The sequence below is a fragment of the Plectropomus leopardus genome, chromosome 19 (assembly GCF_026936395.1).
Source record: "Plectropomus leopardus strain MGB_pleo_1.0 chromosome 19, ASM2693639v1, whole genome shotgun sequence".
In the NCBI taxonomy this organism is placed as follows: Eukaryota; Metazoa; Chordata; class Actinopteri; order Perciformes; family Serranidae; genus Plectropomus; species Plectropomus leopardus.
The window spans coordinates 21,781,533-21,798,921 of record NC_142194.1 but is presented as its reverse complement, the minus strand read 5'-3'; the positions used below and the strand labels follow the sequence as shown (position 1 = coordinate 21,798,921).

General features: G+C 40.4%; 1 protein-coding gene across 1 annotated transcript; it reads left to right on the top strand.

Moving 5' to 3' along the window:
• Nucleotides 1-669: 669 nt before the first annotated feature.
• On the top strand, nt 670-17,023 carry gspt1 (G1 to S phase transition 1). The gene is made up of 14 exons (XM_042508105.2): nt 670-1,073; nt 1,362-1,406; nt 7,238-7,504; nt 7,586-7,619; nt 8,262-8,339; nt 8,895-9,075; nt 9,357-9,511; nt 10,937-11,077; nt 12,322-12,415; nt 13,701-13,781; nt 13,971-14,144; nt 14,927-15,016; nt 15,837-16,005; nt 16,316-17,023. Exons 1-14 carry the CDS (start codon nt 878-880, stop codon nt 16,366-16,368), a joined length of 1,758 nt encoding a protein of 585 aa, XP_042364039.1. The 5' UTR covers nt 670-877; the 3' UTR covers nt 16,369-17,023.
• The last annotated feature ends 366 nt before the right edge of the window (nt 17,024-17,389 follow it).

Here is a 17,389-nt window from a genome sequence, read left to right as displayed (position 1 = left end):
TTGCCTTTATTGAGCAGGACAGACATAGCTTGAAAGGGGGAGAAAGAGGGGATGACATACAGCAAAGGGCCGAGGCTGGACTGGAACCCGCGGCCGCTGTGGCGAGGACACAGCCCATGTACATGGGTTGCCCGCTCCACTAACTCAGCCACTGGCTGCCCCAGAATTTAGGACATACCAAGGATTTTAGGATGTTTTACAGATTTTAGGGATGTATCTAGGATTTTAGGATGTTTTACAGATTTTAGGGATGTATCTAGGATTTTAGGATGTTTCTAAGATTTTAGGGATGTATCTAGGATTTTAGGATGTTTTACAGATTTTAGGGATGTATCTAGGATTTTAGGATGTTTCTAAGATTTTAGGGATGTATCTAGGATTTTAGGATGTTTCTAAGATTTTGAGACATGGATTTTGGACATCAGGGGCTCAGCTAGGACCTCTGTCGGCCGGGTAGGGGGGGTCCTCAACTGGCACTTTTTGATTAACACTATTTTGCTGCTCTGTCATGCACTCTGGCACCTTATGTATACTAAACATTAAAAAAAACAACCAGTCACTCAGCACCCAGCACCAAATCGGGGTCCAGATTTGGCCCGCGGGCCGTAGGTTGACTATCACCGTGGCACAGTGTGCAGAGGTCCGGTGCTGGCCTCTAGCGGTGTTTGCAGGACTTGCAGTGGCAATCCGGCACTTCTGATCGGCTACGGGATCCGTATGCTTGCGAAAGCAAGGCTCAACAAAGCAATGGCAACTCCACCAGACGTGCTGCTAAGAGTCTAAAACACACCGGTAACTAAACGCGTTTTAACGGCACCTTAAAAGCCATCCACCTCCCCCGGCAGCGGAAAGCTTGTCAACTCTGGAAAAAGGTGCGATGGACCCGAGAGACACAGCCCCGGATTCGTGGGAGCTGGAGGAGGATGCCGAGGCCCCGGCTGCAGCGGCGGAGCTCCCCGCCGCCTTCGCCGCCCTCAACGTCAACGCCAAGCCGTTTGTCCCCAACGTTAACGCCCCGGTGTTTGTCCCGAGCTTCCTTCAAGCCAGCGCCGTGGAAATGCCGGCTGCAGACGGTACGTGAACGCCAGACAGCTCCCTGGAAGTTAGCTTAACTTGCTAGCTTGCTCGCTAATCCAGCTAAGTTAGCCTTCCTCTGTGCAACTCGCTGTGCTCAGTGCAGCCACTGCCACAGTTATCGCATTTCCTCTAACTAATCAACAAGTCGGTTCCAGTGTTAGTCATGTGTTGTAATGGAGTAGTAGCTGATTTATAACGCAGCGACTGCCACAATAAGAGCGTGACAATCTGTAGTTAATAAATATTTATAAAAGTTTGACATGCTTTGCTTTCTCTCCTCAAAGGTGCCCCCGATCCAGTGGCCAGCATGGAGGTGGCAGAAACAGCTGGTATGTCTACACCAAACACTGCATAATCAGGTTGTTACAGATCTACCTGTCAGGCCGGTTGTCCCCTCAGGACAGCTGTGGTAACAGGCTCAGGTGTTCGCATTCACCTGCAGCCTGATTTCTGAGTAGGGAAGCCCGGATGCTCACTTTTGAGTCTGCAGGTTCACTTTCTGAGCCTTATTTGGATTGCTGGCATTGGTAAACTTATGTGCACGAGCCTACGTATGATATGATGCAACCTCGCTTGTCCATGCCTAAAATAGACATCCCATTGGCACACACTGATGTGTCAAGCATAGCATGTCCAAGGTCTGCTGTGTGCCACAGCAGTTTGAAAATATGTGTTCACTCCTGTCACTTTGTGCTGACTAGTTTTAATTTGAGTCAGGTTCATTCACATGTTTTTTTTTGGCCTGGCCTGAGATGCTGTGTGCCTCTGCTCAAGTTACAGAAAGCTGGTGGTGTTTATGTTTTTAAATAGAGCACTGCAGCTGTAGGAGAGTAAGTGAGTGACACAGGCGACAGTGAGCGTGATCCACAGAAACCCTTTTCACATTTCCTGCACTGGAGATGCTTAATCCAATACTTGCCTTGTCAAATATCTCTGAGCATGTCTGAGTGAAAAAAAACTCTAATTACAGCAGGATGTCGACAGAGTCAAGGCCCGAATGGCGTTGTGAGTTGCCAGCAGCAATATCTCGCAGGCTGATTATAAACGAGGAGGGTTGAGAGAAGAAAATAGGCTTTGTGCATGACTGCTGGGCTGCATAATTTCATAGTTACGGAAACGGGAGGCTTATTTGTGTGTTGCCATGGGAAGATGCTTCTTCTGCAGGGCTCAGCAGATTTCAGCGGACTCTTGTTACAGTTTTTCTTTCTTTTAGTTATTTGCTTGGCAGAACATTGCGTTGATTATGTTTCTAATGAGTTGGACAGGACTAATGAATGACTGACTGCAGAACAAAGACAGTCAAGACTCTGTTTAGATTATCTGTGAAGGCAAATGGATTTTATTCACATGTGCTATCCTCAAAGTCTTCAGATAACACAGATATGTTAAGGTCACAGCTCTAACTTTTCTAATTTTAGTTGGTGCACAAGGAAAGCAAATTAATTCCAACCTTTATTTAAGGCTCTGGAGGAAAACTCTTATTTTCAATGATGCCGATCATTAACAAAGACATTAAAAACAATCAACAAGCAAACAAATAACAGTAAAAATAGCAATAAAATCATACAAAACAATAGATAATAAAAGCGACACAAATAGCTAAAAGTAAAAATAAAGGATAGCAAACATGTTTTGGTGTAGAAGTGTAGTTAAAACATTTACGCTCATTTAAAACAAGATCTTAAATAAGGCATTTGTACAGCCGTAGTGGTGGAAGAGGGTCCAAAGTGAAGTTCCTTTGCAGATTATTCCACGTTTAAGGTGCACAGTAAGAGAATGACATTTTTCCTAGTTCAGTTCTGATTTGAGGAATGTGGAGCAAAAAGCTATTCTGTGACCGACTTCCAAGATTATGTGAGATTCGAGTTAAAAGGGATGAAATATAGGGAGGAAGCATCTGTTTCACAGCTTTATATGCTGATCCTACAAATACCTCTGTGATACTTCTTTGTAGAGTCGCCCTGATCAAGTTTTTTTGCCCCTAATCTCAATTCGAGGCATTTGATATTGAGTATCTGCAGATACCGAGTCTCGATCCGATACTTTTATTTACCTGGATAATACAGCTGCACAGTGCACACCTGAGGTACTTTAAAGTTATTAAAAACGGTCCAGTGTAAATGCTTGACAGTTTAACTGCTCTGCAATGCAATACAATAAAAAATATCTGCATCCAAACAGTTCCTTAATGGTTTTTATTTTATTTCATTTTTACAAAATAACATATTAAACGTACTAAAAATATTTTTATATGGCTCTTATAACAAATCCACGCTGTGCAGGATTTGTTTTTGTTTTGTTTTTTTCTCAACAAAATAAAGTAAACAAACTAAAATGTATCAGGAATAACTCATTGTAATAAAAGTACAGAACACCACAAAAGAGTAATATAATCACAGTTTCACTTCAGAGTAGTGTTACAGCTTAACTTTAACATTTCCAGTCACAACAAGTAAAAATCGGTCACAGTTCCGCTTATTACAGCATTATAGTAAAACTAGTTCACGAAAAATGAACAACAAAAAATGATTTATTTAAATTCCGCCTTACGTTGTGTAGCAGCTTATGTTAAACATGACAAAAAAATCAGTTTCTACTTATTGGAGAAGCAGCATCACAATAAACCCTGAATATCTGCCAGAAACCGTGCTCACCGTTTACCACACCTGCGTGACGGCGGATGTTAACAAAGGATTGGACATGGTGCATGTTAAAAATAACCAATCCCGATCAATTATAAAAAAAAATGTGTTTATCCGGGCTGATAGTGATCGTAGTGATCTGATTAGGACATCCCTAATTTTTTGGCATTTCTGCTTTATTTTTGATAGTGAGAGACAGGAAAGGCTGGTGAGCTACTGAAGCGTTCACGGAAAAACAATTAAAGATAAGAAATGACCAAAAATGATCTGTCCAGCTTTACAAATATTCACACTAGAACACAACCATCAGTCAACCTCGTGGTTTAAAAGCAAACGGGGACTGAGCAGCTGTTTGTGACAGTAAATGCATGTGTTTCCTTTTGACAGATTTGATATTGCCTTGTGAAATTACTTCAAGCATGTATGAAGGAAAACTTCTAATAACAGTAAGATGAGACTGTCAACAACGTCAAGGCCCGAATGACATTCTGAGTTGCCAGCGGCAACATCTCATCACTCATTTCCTTTTAACCACCTCTCCATCCATCCATCCATCCATCCATCCGTTTTCTTTTACTGCCCAGCTTACATTTGGCGAGAGGCGGAGGACGCCCCTAGACAGATGGCCGTACTATCACAGAGTTGACATGTAGTTCAGATACCTGGTATTAAGATGTGTTTTGGTGATATGGAGTGGACAGCTGAGACACATCGTCCATCACGCCTGTGTCTATCATGCGTCTCCAGCTGACCACTTGTGTTCAGATTTCATAACTGTCTCTTCATCACTTATCTTTGAAGGCCCAGAGGGCCCAGCGCACCATTATAATGTCCACACTCTCATTTACACGCCCACTAGTCATATCAGCAGTTATGTTGGTACCACAGGACAGGATTCCCACTGTCATGGAAAACCTGGAAAAGTCATGGAATTTCACAGTCAGCCTGAAAAAGCCCTGGAATTAGTGAGAATTACTGAAAGTCAAGTTATGTAATGTGTTGTGTAAAATGAAATTGTAATCTTTGGTGGATAACCTTTCACAAAATGTAACCTAAAACCCAAATTTAATTTCTGTAGCTGTGGATGTAACATGTCATCGTGTGACGTTTCATCATCATATACGTTTCTTCATTTTCTCTCCCTTCATGAGTGCCCGCAACCTGAAATAATGTCGAGAGTTGGAATCGGATATGTTTGAGTAAGAGCAGGCAAGTGGGAAAAGAAAAAATAAAGGGTCCTTGAAATTTCATGGAAAAGTTTTTAAAAAATTTTAGCTATGAAAATGTGTGGGAACCCTGACTGGAGATAGTGATTTGAGCAAAAATGATAATTGCTCCTTCCATAAGACAAAATGATTAACCCAACACTTTGTCTAACTCATCATAAAGTGGGTGAGTTAAAGAGCCTCAGTGCGCTGTCACTAAAAAAACCACCATGTCCAGCGTTTTAGTGTTTACACAGCAAAAGTGGCAAGTGTTGTGAGCAATCAGATCACAGTGCAGTGGTGGCAATTTATGGTTATGTCATCATTAATTGCATATTTTCACATACACCGCACACTACTGTACATTTTATTTGCTTTATATTGTGTATGACTCTGCTTACTTAATGACACATTTTAGGTCACTGTAAAAGGTTGTGTTACCCCAGCTTCATCCTGGAACATCTAAAATTGTGTTGTTTTTATAATACCTTGATCAGATGATTTTAGGGAATGGTTAAAAATCAGGAAGAATGAATGAAGTGTTTGTTGTGACTGGTGTGTAAATAAAAAAAAGAGGGACGTGCTCCTATGAGAGGTTATATCACTATCGGTCATATGTGGCATGCTGCAGTTAATTTGTAAAACAACTCAGGTCTTTGATTAAAGATCTTTATATTTCTTACAACTATGCCTCCGAGAAGTTTTATTTAGAGTTTAAAAGTAAGATTTGCATTTAGCACTGTCCACTTGTGATCAGATCACTCAAGTCGCATGTTAACACTAAGTATAAACAGGCCCATAGAGACAGACAACCGTTCACACTTATATTCACACTTAAAAGTCACCTGCGTGTCTTTGGGCTGTGGGATGCTGCAGAACCTGGAGAAAACACACTTAGGAGAACATGCAAACTCCACACAAAAGCACCCAAAACCAGCCATTTGGGGCAAAAATACAGTAATTTAAAATGACATCGCTTGATGCACAGGGTGTCTGCAGGTCCTTAAAAAGTCTAAATGTCAGGGCGCCTGGGTTCAACTCCAACCTGTGGCCCTTTGCTGCATGTCATCCTCTGTCTCCCCCTCGAAATGAACACATAACCGCCCACCCCCCCCAAAAATCTTTAATTTAAAAAAAAAAAAAAAAAGTCTCTAGTGTCTTACATTCAATTCAATAAATAATAGGCCTTAAAAGTCTTAAATTTGAATATTTTTATGTCTGAATTGCCATAAATATTTTATATATTTTCATTTATTTTTGTCAAAATGAGTCAAGCTCTTGTGCGTGAAAGTCCATATTTCTGATTAGGGGCCGACTGATATTGGATTTTCATGGCTGATACCGATTATTAGTAGTTCATGAGACCGATATTTGGAACCAAGATGCTTTTACAATAAAAAATGCAAATCTTTTTTTCAATATTTAGAATTTGAAATAAACAAACTCCAACACAAAACTGTATAAAGGCCTTTAGCAAATGTTTAATCAAAAATTAAACACGGCAAGTTCCCAGCAACATTTTTTTTTAAATAAAGTTAAGTGAAATTTTATATATAAAAATTAATAAATAAAAACAGCCCCCTGAGGTTTTACAAAGTAAGAGTTCCTGTCATGCTGACACTTTCGTCGCACTTTTTAATTAATTAATTTTATCAGTGATCATTAAAATAAAATACCAAAATAGATAATCATCAAAATGTCAAATAATAAATCTTTCAATTTGTCACTGGCCCTAATACCCACCTGTCCTGTTGTCCTGTTTTTTGTGTGTGTTTGTTTGTTTGTTTTTTCTTGAATTGAGAAAAGAAATTGTCCAAAAATCAGTCTTAAATTTAGTTAAAAATGATCTTCAAAAGGTCTTGAAAATCTTAAAATCTAAGTGTCTGATACCTGTAGACACCCTGAATGCATAATTGACAATAATGACCAATAATTACACACAAAAAACCATAATGAGCATGAGAACGGTAATGATGCAGGAGACGCTCGTGAATAATGATGACTTCAGTGCAGTTTGGTCTTTGTAGCTGGATTTTATTTCTGTGCGTGTTTGATGTGTGCAAAAGGGGATCTCTCTCCAAAATTATTGTGCAAATGTAAAAGGATTTAAGTTTTGTATAAACATGACACTGGCAGAAATGACGCCGCTTGAGTGAATTCCAGGATTCAGAATCAATCAGGATTTCCCCGCGATCGCTCTGCAGGTTTTCATTCCAGCCAAAAAAAAAAAAAAAGTTTCATCATTAAATAGTGAGCTGTGAGTAGCGTTTAAACAGCACAGAGGAATAACAGGGGTGTGTTTGTTGGTTTCAGCTCCGGTGGAGAATGGAGGCACAGAGGCAGACATGACCACGGAGGACGAGACGTGGGAGCAGAAGGAGGAGCCGGGGGGAGGCGGAGGAGGCGGAGGACAGGAGGACCTGGGCTCGGGAGGAGCCTGCGAGGAGGGAGCCGCCAGGAACGAGGATGAGGAGATGATGGAGGAGGAAGAGGAGGAGATGCCCATGCCTAAAGTGGCTCCGGCACCGCCAGATGCCCCCAAAAAAGAACACGTGAACGTGGTCTTCATCGGTCACGTGGGTGCGTCTCATTCGTATGTGTGTTAATTCATTGAGATTAGAGAACGTTTTATTCATCTTCTAACCTGTTTCTGTCCGTCAGATGCTGGTAAATCAACTATTGGAGGACAGATCATGTGAGTAATCCATTTTTTGTCTTCTGTGTTGGCATATTAGTGCTATTATATTTCTTAGATTTATGTGCATTTACTTAATAACTTCTTGATTTAATTTATTAGCACACTAGATTTGATCAAAACAAGTATGAAGCAAGCACGTGTGACGTTTTGTGTCGTTTCTTCATGTTCTTTTCTCACTCCATCTTTATATTTGAGTTAAGTTTGAACCTGATATGCTAATAAATTTAAAACAAAAAATTTAAAAAAGGTACACACTCAACCCAGTGAGCTAGAGGCCACCCAGAGGATATTTTTTCTTGCATTCCTCTTATTTCTATCTCTGTTTTCTTGTAACAGCACCTCTAAAGTGTCCCAATTTCCCCCCAGGGGTCAATACGGTAGTTTTGATTTCCGAATAAATTTTTTAAAAAAATGTAGTATTTTTGCCTTTAATTTGCCGGCTGTATAGAAACGTCTGTCCTGCCTCTCCTGCTGTCAGCTATTGTGCAACAGGCTGCCTCTTACACAACAGTTGTTTTTTTAAGTTTAAGCCTCAGTTTTTCTTTGGCCTCTTTAATGCCACAGATACAATAAATCACTTCTATGGCCATGTGTTTGAAAACATTTCTCTTTTCCCTTTCTTGATTTTCTCCTTTCTAGGTACTTAACTGGAATGGTGGACAAGCGAACCCTGGAAAAATATGAAAGAGAGGCGAAAGAAAAGAACAGGGAGACATGGTGAGAAAGGGCTCTGCAACAATCAGTGTTTTCTCGTGTCTAAAAACATTCATGCGCCAATTTTCATACTGCTCATCCGGAGCAGGGTCGTGGGGGCAGTAGGCTGAGCAGACGTCCCTCTCCCCAGGTCTCTCCGGGACAATAGTACAGATCCTTGTACAGGTTAAAGCTAACTAAGCAATCTAAGACCCGGTTTTGATCTTTGTTAGCTGATCCTATCCTGTGACTCGATAAAATAGTTTTAAATATCAAAGTATGTCACTAAGTACTTTTTCCTCCTTTTACCTCCTTCCTCCTTTATTCACATAAAATGTGAATAAATTGCAGTAAGATGCTTAAAACATTTTATTGAAAGTCCTCAGACGCACTAAATTTGAGCTACAGTATTTTAGTAATAAGCATGCTTTTTTCACTCAGCATCATTCAAGCAAATATTGCCAATATAATAGCAATATAATAGTTTCGGTAACAGCAGCCTTATTTAGTGCATCGATTCTTAAATGCTCCTAACAGTTTTGTGAAACATGACTTGATAAATGAACGTGGTGCTTTCAGGTACCTGTCGTGGGCTCTGGACACAAACCAGGAGGAGAGAGACAAGGGGAAGACGGTGGAGGTCGGCAGAGCTTACTTTGAGACCGAGAAGAAACACTTCACTATCCTGGATGCACCCGGACACAAGAGCTTCGTCCCCAACATGATCGGTGGAGCTTCACAGGCCGACCTGGCAGTCCTGGTGAGATGAACAAACAAACCCAACTAGCCCTGACCTCAAACACTCAGAGATTAAATCCCGTGAATCCGTTTGATGAATTATTCCTCCAGCGAAATGTTTCACTGCAGGAATAAAGTATAAAATTCTCAAACCTCCTCAGCAGCACAATTCATTTTCCACCACCGTCCATCTTTACATATCGCATGAATAGGTTCACGGAATTTGATTTAAAGGAGACAACTGTTTTTCAAATGTCACTGAGCGCAGGGATAACTGGGCTCTTTCTCGCTGGTTTGTATCAGGTGATTTCAGCGAGAAAGGGGGAGTTTGAGACCGGCTTTGAGAAGGGCGGACAGACGCGGGAACACGCCATGCTGGCTAAAACAGCAGGAGTCAAACATCTCATTGTGCTCGTCAACAAGATGGACGACCCCACTGTCAACTGGAGCCTAGAAAGGTGAACAGGGGCCACGTGGGAATTAAATAACTAAATCGCCAACAATTGAGTTTACATTGTCACGTCATTTTTTTTTAAGCCACTGGCACGATACCTCCACTTCGCTTCGGGGTTTCAGTTCGCTCCCTCTCCCAGACACACTAACACAAAAAAACTCACAAACATTCACACACACTCCTCCGCCAAACCAGATCACCTGATCCTGAGCGATCGTGTGTGAGCAGGTGTCAGTGTACGCGCTGGGCTCCAGACCACGAATATTAAGACGCATTTTGCGATCATGAAGCACTACTGCAACTTGCAATTGCTAATAACATATGAACTGGAGTTTTAGTTTGTTTCCAGCTCACAGTGAGCACGGTTGCTTCAAAATAAAAGCACCAGGGGTTCCACTGTGTCTTATTTAATTATAACAGCATTTAATTTGACTTCATTGTTAGGTCATTATTTACTTAAATGATATTGTGACAATATTTTATTTGACTTTATTATATGGCAATATTGAAATTTAGTAATTTTGAATTTTGGATGTAATATATGCTATAATATACATAAACCATTTATTACGATATAGCCTTAAAATATCACAATATTATATTTTAGCCACATAACTCAGGCTTTGTTGTTTGGTCTATAAAATGTCAGAAAATGGTGATAAATGTTGATCAGTGTTGCCTAAAGCCCAAGACAACGTCCTGAAATGTCTTGTTTTGTCAGCGGGGTTTCAACTGTATGAGATTTTCACGGTTCGATGAAAAATATCCCGGTTTCAAAGTATTACAGAATTATTGTTATTATCAGTCAGAATGATCGATAAAGGAATGAAAACAGAAGGATTAATTGTGGTTGAATAAATGATTTATCACTACAACTAAGACTAAACCATTTTTTAAATGGAAGAATGTCTCCCTTCTGAAAGTAATGAAAATAACGGTGAGATTTTCCACCCAGTTGCTTTTTTTTCAGTATGGTAGATGTAATGTAATGCAAATGTACACGGTACGATACTCCTCAGCTTTCATATCACAGTATATCTTTAGACCAGTATATATAGCAACCTCATTTGTCGAATCCCTAAAGATATTAAGTTTTCTGTCAAAGAGAAGAAAAAAACAGAAACTATTCCAATTTAAGAAGTTCATTTTTCTTTAAAAATTACCCAAAAACGGTGAATCTGTTATCAAAACCCTTAGGAATTTACTTAAAAGTTGGCTTATTGATTGATAATTGTTGTAGCTCTAAAGTGCACCAAAACATCGTCTCCCAGTAAATTATTATAATTGGTGTTGGTGTCTGTTGTACTTGATGTTCTTGTAAAGCTCCCACATCTGACTTCTTCCTTTGGGGAAAAAAAAAAAAAAATCAGCGATGTTATCGTTGTCATACTTCAGTAAATAATCGCATCTGTTGATTACTTTCCTGCAGGTATGAAGAGTGTAAGGAGAAGCTGGTTCCATTTCTAAAGAAGGTGGGCTTCAACCCGAAGAAGGACATCCACTTTATGCCTTGTTCTGGACTCACAGGTGCCAACCTCAAGGACCCCGTGCCCGAATGCCCCTGGTACACGTAAGTACAAGCGTGTGACGTGTTGTCACATTATCTGGTTTACGGAGGAAATGTTAATGTTCAGACACATATATCTACAGGTGTTAACATAGTCATTAAAAATCCTCGCGTGTTCATGTTGTAACTGCGCATGATGAGATAAATTCAACAAAAAAATGAGTATGAAATGTTGACTGCGTGGTGTGGCTGCTCTTTCCAAAAATGAAAGGTACATTCAGGATATGTGGATCACCTGCCAGCAGCAGACATCAGTGTGACCTTATTTTCTGGCAGTTTTTTTCCTTATGTTTCTCAGAGGTGATCAGAGAGCTCTGGTACGCAGCGCTGACACAGTGTTGATTCACAGTCTTGTTTATAACGGAACATATTTTTTTCCCCTGATGGTTGCAGCTCTGTTCTGTAGACTGTGGAAGAAGACGGCTGACTTTATGTTCATGTTAAAGGCGCTGAATGTAACTCTGGAGAGAGACCGTTGTGTCTCCGTCCCAGGTCTTCAAATGCTGATGCTTTGGGGTGGTGGTTCGGATCAATGACCAACCCAAAGCGATGGTATTTTATTAGACAAAACAAGGATCTCGAATATAGTTGTGACTTTCTGTACACGTTTCGTACCACAGTTTGAAGTTGCTGCCGTTTCTTTATCAAAGCTATGTCAAAGACGCACTTTGATGAGAAGACTATCTGATTTGACTGAGACAGAAATCACGTTTATAGACGAGTTTATCTCCTAAGATCTTTTAGCTCTCACTTTAATAAATACACAAGAGAAACTCACAATATGTCAAGAACAGTATATTTTTAACACCTGCTTTTCTTATTGAACAGAGAAATACAAATGCACCCCTCACTAATTCAAGTTTATCTCTTTAACCCAACTAAGACTAGCTTAATTCCCTCATTAATTTAAGGCGCTATTAGAAATCTTGCTGTCAGGATTCCTCATTTCGTGGTATGCTGTTACACGGTGATATTGTCCGAGCCTAATGCGATGTTTTGTTTTGGTTGTATGTGTGTGGAATTGATCATTTCTAGCTGCAATATTTTCCCTTGTTTCACAGCTGCAGTTTGATCAAAATTTTAATTAAAAATCTGCCACTATGCACATAAAACGAGAGTCATAGGCTGTCACACATCACATGGTAGGACACAGAAGACACGCTGGCGAGGACGTTTCTGACAACAGAAATAAAATGTGAACAAGTCGGTGTTTTTTTCTGACTGTGGTGATTTGCGTTCTTTACCAGGGGTTTGCCATTTATTGCCCATCTGGACAGTTTGCCAAACTTCACCAGATCCAGCGACGGACCAGTCAGACTACCTATCGTAGACAAGTATAAGGTGAGCAGTGGAAAAAATGTCTCTTTCTTAGGAGAGAAAAACAGAAATCGACGGCAGCTCGTCTTCTCCCTGTCCTCGGCAGATGAGTGGGCGTCTTTTGGTTTTTTTCGTTCCCTTGGCCAAAACGATTTTATGTTCCCTCTCCAATTTGTCATTCTCCTTCCTCTGTGGTGATTTTCCAAGAGCACACCAACATGCTTACACACACACACACACACACTGCAGCCTCTGCGCAGTCATTGCTCTTTAAGATAATTCAGCTTCTTGGCGCACGTCTCAGTTTGGATGTTGGAAGCAGTTCATCACATACTGTAAGTGTTGGTGGAATTGAGTTATTTTGGAGCTCTCTCTGTCATCCATACATTAATCATCTTTCCCTTTATTATGAATCATCTTTCCTCTTTATCCTCTTGTCTTTGACTCTTGTAAATGCTCCTCTCTCTCTGTGATTGTAAATGAGCCTGTTACAGTGGCTATATGATAAATTAGGAGTTCCCCTGATGTATGAGGATTATGGCTCCGTTAGCTGGCTGCTGCATACTAATGTCCCTGCCAAGACTTCCATACAGCAAGCTCTGCAGATCCTCACAGCTGTGGATAAACCCTCGTTATTTTGTGATGAATGGTGAAAATCATGACTGATCATTAATTCATTTATACATGCCAGCAGAAATTAATTATGTATTTTGTAGGGCTGGACCCAAATGTTTGTTATTTTTGTAGGTATTTGGTTGGATATTCTTTTTTTCCTCATTTAAATTTTTCTTTTTTTTTTCTTGCATGTGTGAACAAGTGAAGGATACACAAAGACGACTACTATTATATACGTATTATGTATATTATATGTTATACATGTGGAAAAAAACAATGGACACAACAAACTGTATACTCTGTGTCAAGAGTGTGTGCGCGTGCGCGCATGTGCACGTGCTTGTGTGCTGGTAAAGCATTTAGGAAGTTGTGATGGATTACAGCAAGTGGAGTGGGCAAAAGGGAAAGATTAAGCAAAGTAAAGTAAGGGGGAAAAAGAGATAAATGAATCAAACTTTTCTCTACTTCCCGAGGATAAATGTCATTTTAATGTTTGTGAGGGAAAAAAGCATCTTAAATCTTCGATTTGGTGGAGTTAGTACGCTCTGCTCCTGCCTCACATGGCTTTGTCAGGTTATTATGAATAGTTTGTAGCTCTATAGTAATTTTTCCATAATAACAAAAACAATTGTCACAAACATGAGCAGCTTCTCAACATGTGTGTGTCTGTGTCTCTGTCTGCGTGTCCTTGTAGGACATGGGCACGGTTATCCTCGGGAAGCTGGAGTCTGGATCCATCAGTAAAGCCCAGCAGCTGGTCATGATGCCAAACAGGGTGAGATCTCCTCTCTGGACTTTGCTCTTTCTCAGAAGAGACCAATAAACCTTCGACTAGAAATAACTTCAACGCCACATTCTTGTATTAAACTCTCTGCAGCCTCGTTGGAAAGAAACCCCAGTTTCAGCACAGCAATCGTGCTTATTTGAAAATATTTACACACAGTTGTGTATGTGTGTGTTACAGCACACGGTGGAGGTGTTGAGCCTGCTGAGCGACGATGTGGAGACAGACGATGCAAGTCCTGGGGAGAATCTGAAGTTGAGGTTGAAGGGCATCGAGGAGGAAGAAATCCTACCTGGTTTTATCCTCTGTAGCCCTGACAACCTGTGCCACTCGGGCCGCACCTTTGACGCACAGGTACGTCAGAGGACACCAGAAGTCCCTGCGTGCTGGCATCTGTGTCCTCAGTGTTACAGAGTCATTCGTTGTGGGGAGAATTTGAATCAGACTCTTCAGGTTGAGGCTCAGTTAGCTCTCATTTATTCCATTTGATGCTAACAGATCCACTCTCCACCGCACACTCTAAAACACAGGTGTAGGTGGGACGGCTGTGCTGCAAATCAAATTTTTTTCAGGCCACACATTTGTGCAGAGCCGCTGTTAAAAGCCCAGTTAGCAGCAAGCACTTAGCTGCTTGTTTGATTTACTGTTTGGTGTTAAGTGTACAGAAGCCAGAGGGCCCAGTGGTTGAGAATGAGGCATTTAAATGTGCCAGCTGATGCTCACTGATTTTATCTATTAAAGACATAATTTAAGCCTGATGACAGCTTGTTTTTAAACATATGAAGATTTTGAGAATGCAAATAAGAAACTCATATATTAAGCTCTGTTTCAATACTAAGTACATATGTCATGAACATGGGAATTTATATTTCTAAGTGGGGGAGCACTAGGCACAAAGATACATAATCTAAATTCTAAAAAAGAATTTTGATTTGAGACCAATTTCCTGCAGTTCTACGCTACTTGCACTAGTCGAGATTAGTTGGATTGAGCGTGTTATTGATTCAACTAAAACACAAAAAGAATGGAGATGCACTCACTGTTGCTCAGGCACCTGTCGTTATTAATATGTCAAATCAACTGATTGTGATTTTAAGGATCTCTGAACTTTGCTGATTTTCTCCTTTTTATTCCAGATCGTCATCATTGAGCACAAATCAATCATTTGTCCTGGTTACAATGCAGTCCTTCACATCCACACCTGCATCGAAGAAGTGCAGATCTCAGTAAGTTCACTGTCCTTCTTTCCAGCCTGTTACTGAAACATGTTACCGTGTTACGCCCGGTCCACACTGCATGCACATGTAGGATGTGACGGCTACTCCGCTGAAGTGCTGCAGCTCGCATCCTTGTGTTGTTCACACTGACAGCGTTGTTGCTGCAGAGCTGCCTGCTGCTATAGCTACTGTATTTCCACAATTAAAAGCCTATACTTCACTAAATTATGGAGTCATGCAGCCACTGTAGTATAAACATGACGGTCCTGCAAATATTTCACAATAAAAGCCTTGTGTTAACATTTGAAGTGATTCATATCAATAGAAACATTGTCAGATGACTTTTACTTTGAAAGGAAAACGGGAAACATGAGTTTAAGGATAAATACATAGTAATATTTTTACGTTTTTATGTCTGTGACAGATACAGACCTTGAGAGTATTAAAAAATTGATGCAAAGTCATTACTATTATTAAAACACCATTTTCACTGTCTAGTCTGTCTAGTCACTGTCTTAGAACACAAAGGAATAAAACATGTTACAAGAATAAACAAAAACAGCACTTCAAAATAAAAGCTCTGTGCTGAAAATTTACTCTACTTCAACATAAAGTGGGAGTTTTACAAACCTGACACATTCACAAGTCACTTGCGGTCCGTTCATAATGGACTCGGGACCCACTTTTGGACCGTGACTGCTGGCGCGGGCAGTGTGGCCCAGGCTTTAGAGTGTGGTTTTTGTTATCTATTTGATTTGCTCAGCCAATGGTTCTGATCACTTCCTGGCCTCACTGGACTGTGGCTCAACTCTTTAAATCCTGCCTGCAGGCCTTAATCTGTCTGGTGGACAAGAAGACGGGGGAGAAAAGCAAAACACGACCACGCTTTGTGAAGCAGGACCAGGTGTGTATCGCCAGGCTCCGGGCAGCTGGAGTCATCTGCTTAGAGACCTTCAAAGACTTCCCTCAGATGGGACGATTCACACTGCGAGACGAGGGTAAGGACACCATGGCTGAACATTACTAAAGCAGTTCGAGTATCTTAAAGAGCTAGTATTTTTCAACCTGGACCCTCTTGTCTAAATGACTTATTCGAACAATTTTTGAGAACAGTATTGAGAGAGAACATGCTGGAGAAGGCTGCAGCAAAACTTTTCCTATTACTCACAGATACACAAAAACATGGAAAAATAGGGTCCAGGTTAAAAAATACTATACTTACACTTAAAGCTAATTTGAATCATTTTTCCAGTGAATCTGTAATCATCCAATTTGTCCCTCACTTCTCTCCGTACACTCCTCCACCAGGCAAAACCATCGCCATCGGCAAAGTGCTGAAGCTGGTGCCAGAAAAGGACTAAATGCAACGTTGGCAGCATGCATGGAGTTCTTCCACCCGTTATCAGAAGAGAAACGCTGCTAGAGCCGACCCAAACAGCTACTCTCTCTTTACACACAACTATGCTGAAGAGGAGAACAACGACAAAAGGAGCGAAGGAGAAGGAGAATAAAATTTGAGACTGAATCAGTTTTTATGAACAATATGAAATGAGAGACCAAGTCCAGTGTGTCAGCTTTCTCATATTGAGAGCTCAGCTATGCCACTAATGTAGCTACATGCCCCCGTTCTATACTCCCACGGCTGACCGCGCAGTCGGCCCGCCACGCCATTTGTTTTTAGAATGGAGATGGATGTAACTGAGTTTGGGGAAGAAAAACAAACAAAAAAAACAGAATGACAGAATGATGATTTTACATCCTGTAAAAGACCAGAGTTAGCCTGTAATTTTAATTTGCATCTCCCTTTCTAAGAGTGGGATTCAGAATCCAGTGGACCTTTTATTTGGTTTTGAGGATTGCTGTACCAAAATTTTTAGTTTGGTCTCTCTCCATGAGATGGTTTAATTGGATTGAGCTCACATACGACTCTGATGAACCATGGATTTAAACACACACACAAACAGACACACACAGCTGTTACATAATCTAAACTGAAAATAAATGATCAAGCTGCAACTCAAATGTGTGTTTGTTTTCATTTTAAATAGTATTCATCATATGGGATCGACAAATCAATATACAATGTATCAACTAGGATTGCAGCGGTAATACAGTTTGAAGGTTTTCTGTGGAATGAACATTAACGCTTATAATACGTCGTACATCTGTTTATCAACTGTACTGGAAAAAAATCCCTGAAAAAGTATCTCCCCTTTATTTCTTATTGAAAACTGGTTTCAATTATAAAACATTTTTAAAACCAAAAATATATATGTATTCTCTGTGATGTTAAGTATACCACAAAAATTTCATACCGTTGCGACCCTATATCCATACCTTAACCCCAATTTCAAAAAAGTTGGGATGCTGTGTAAAACGTTA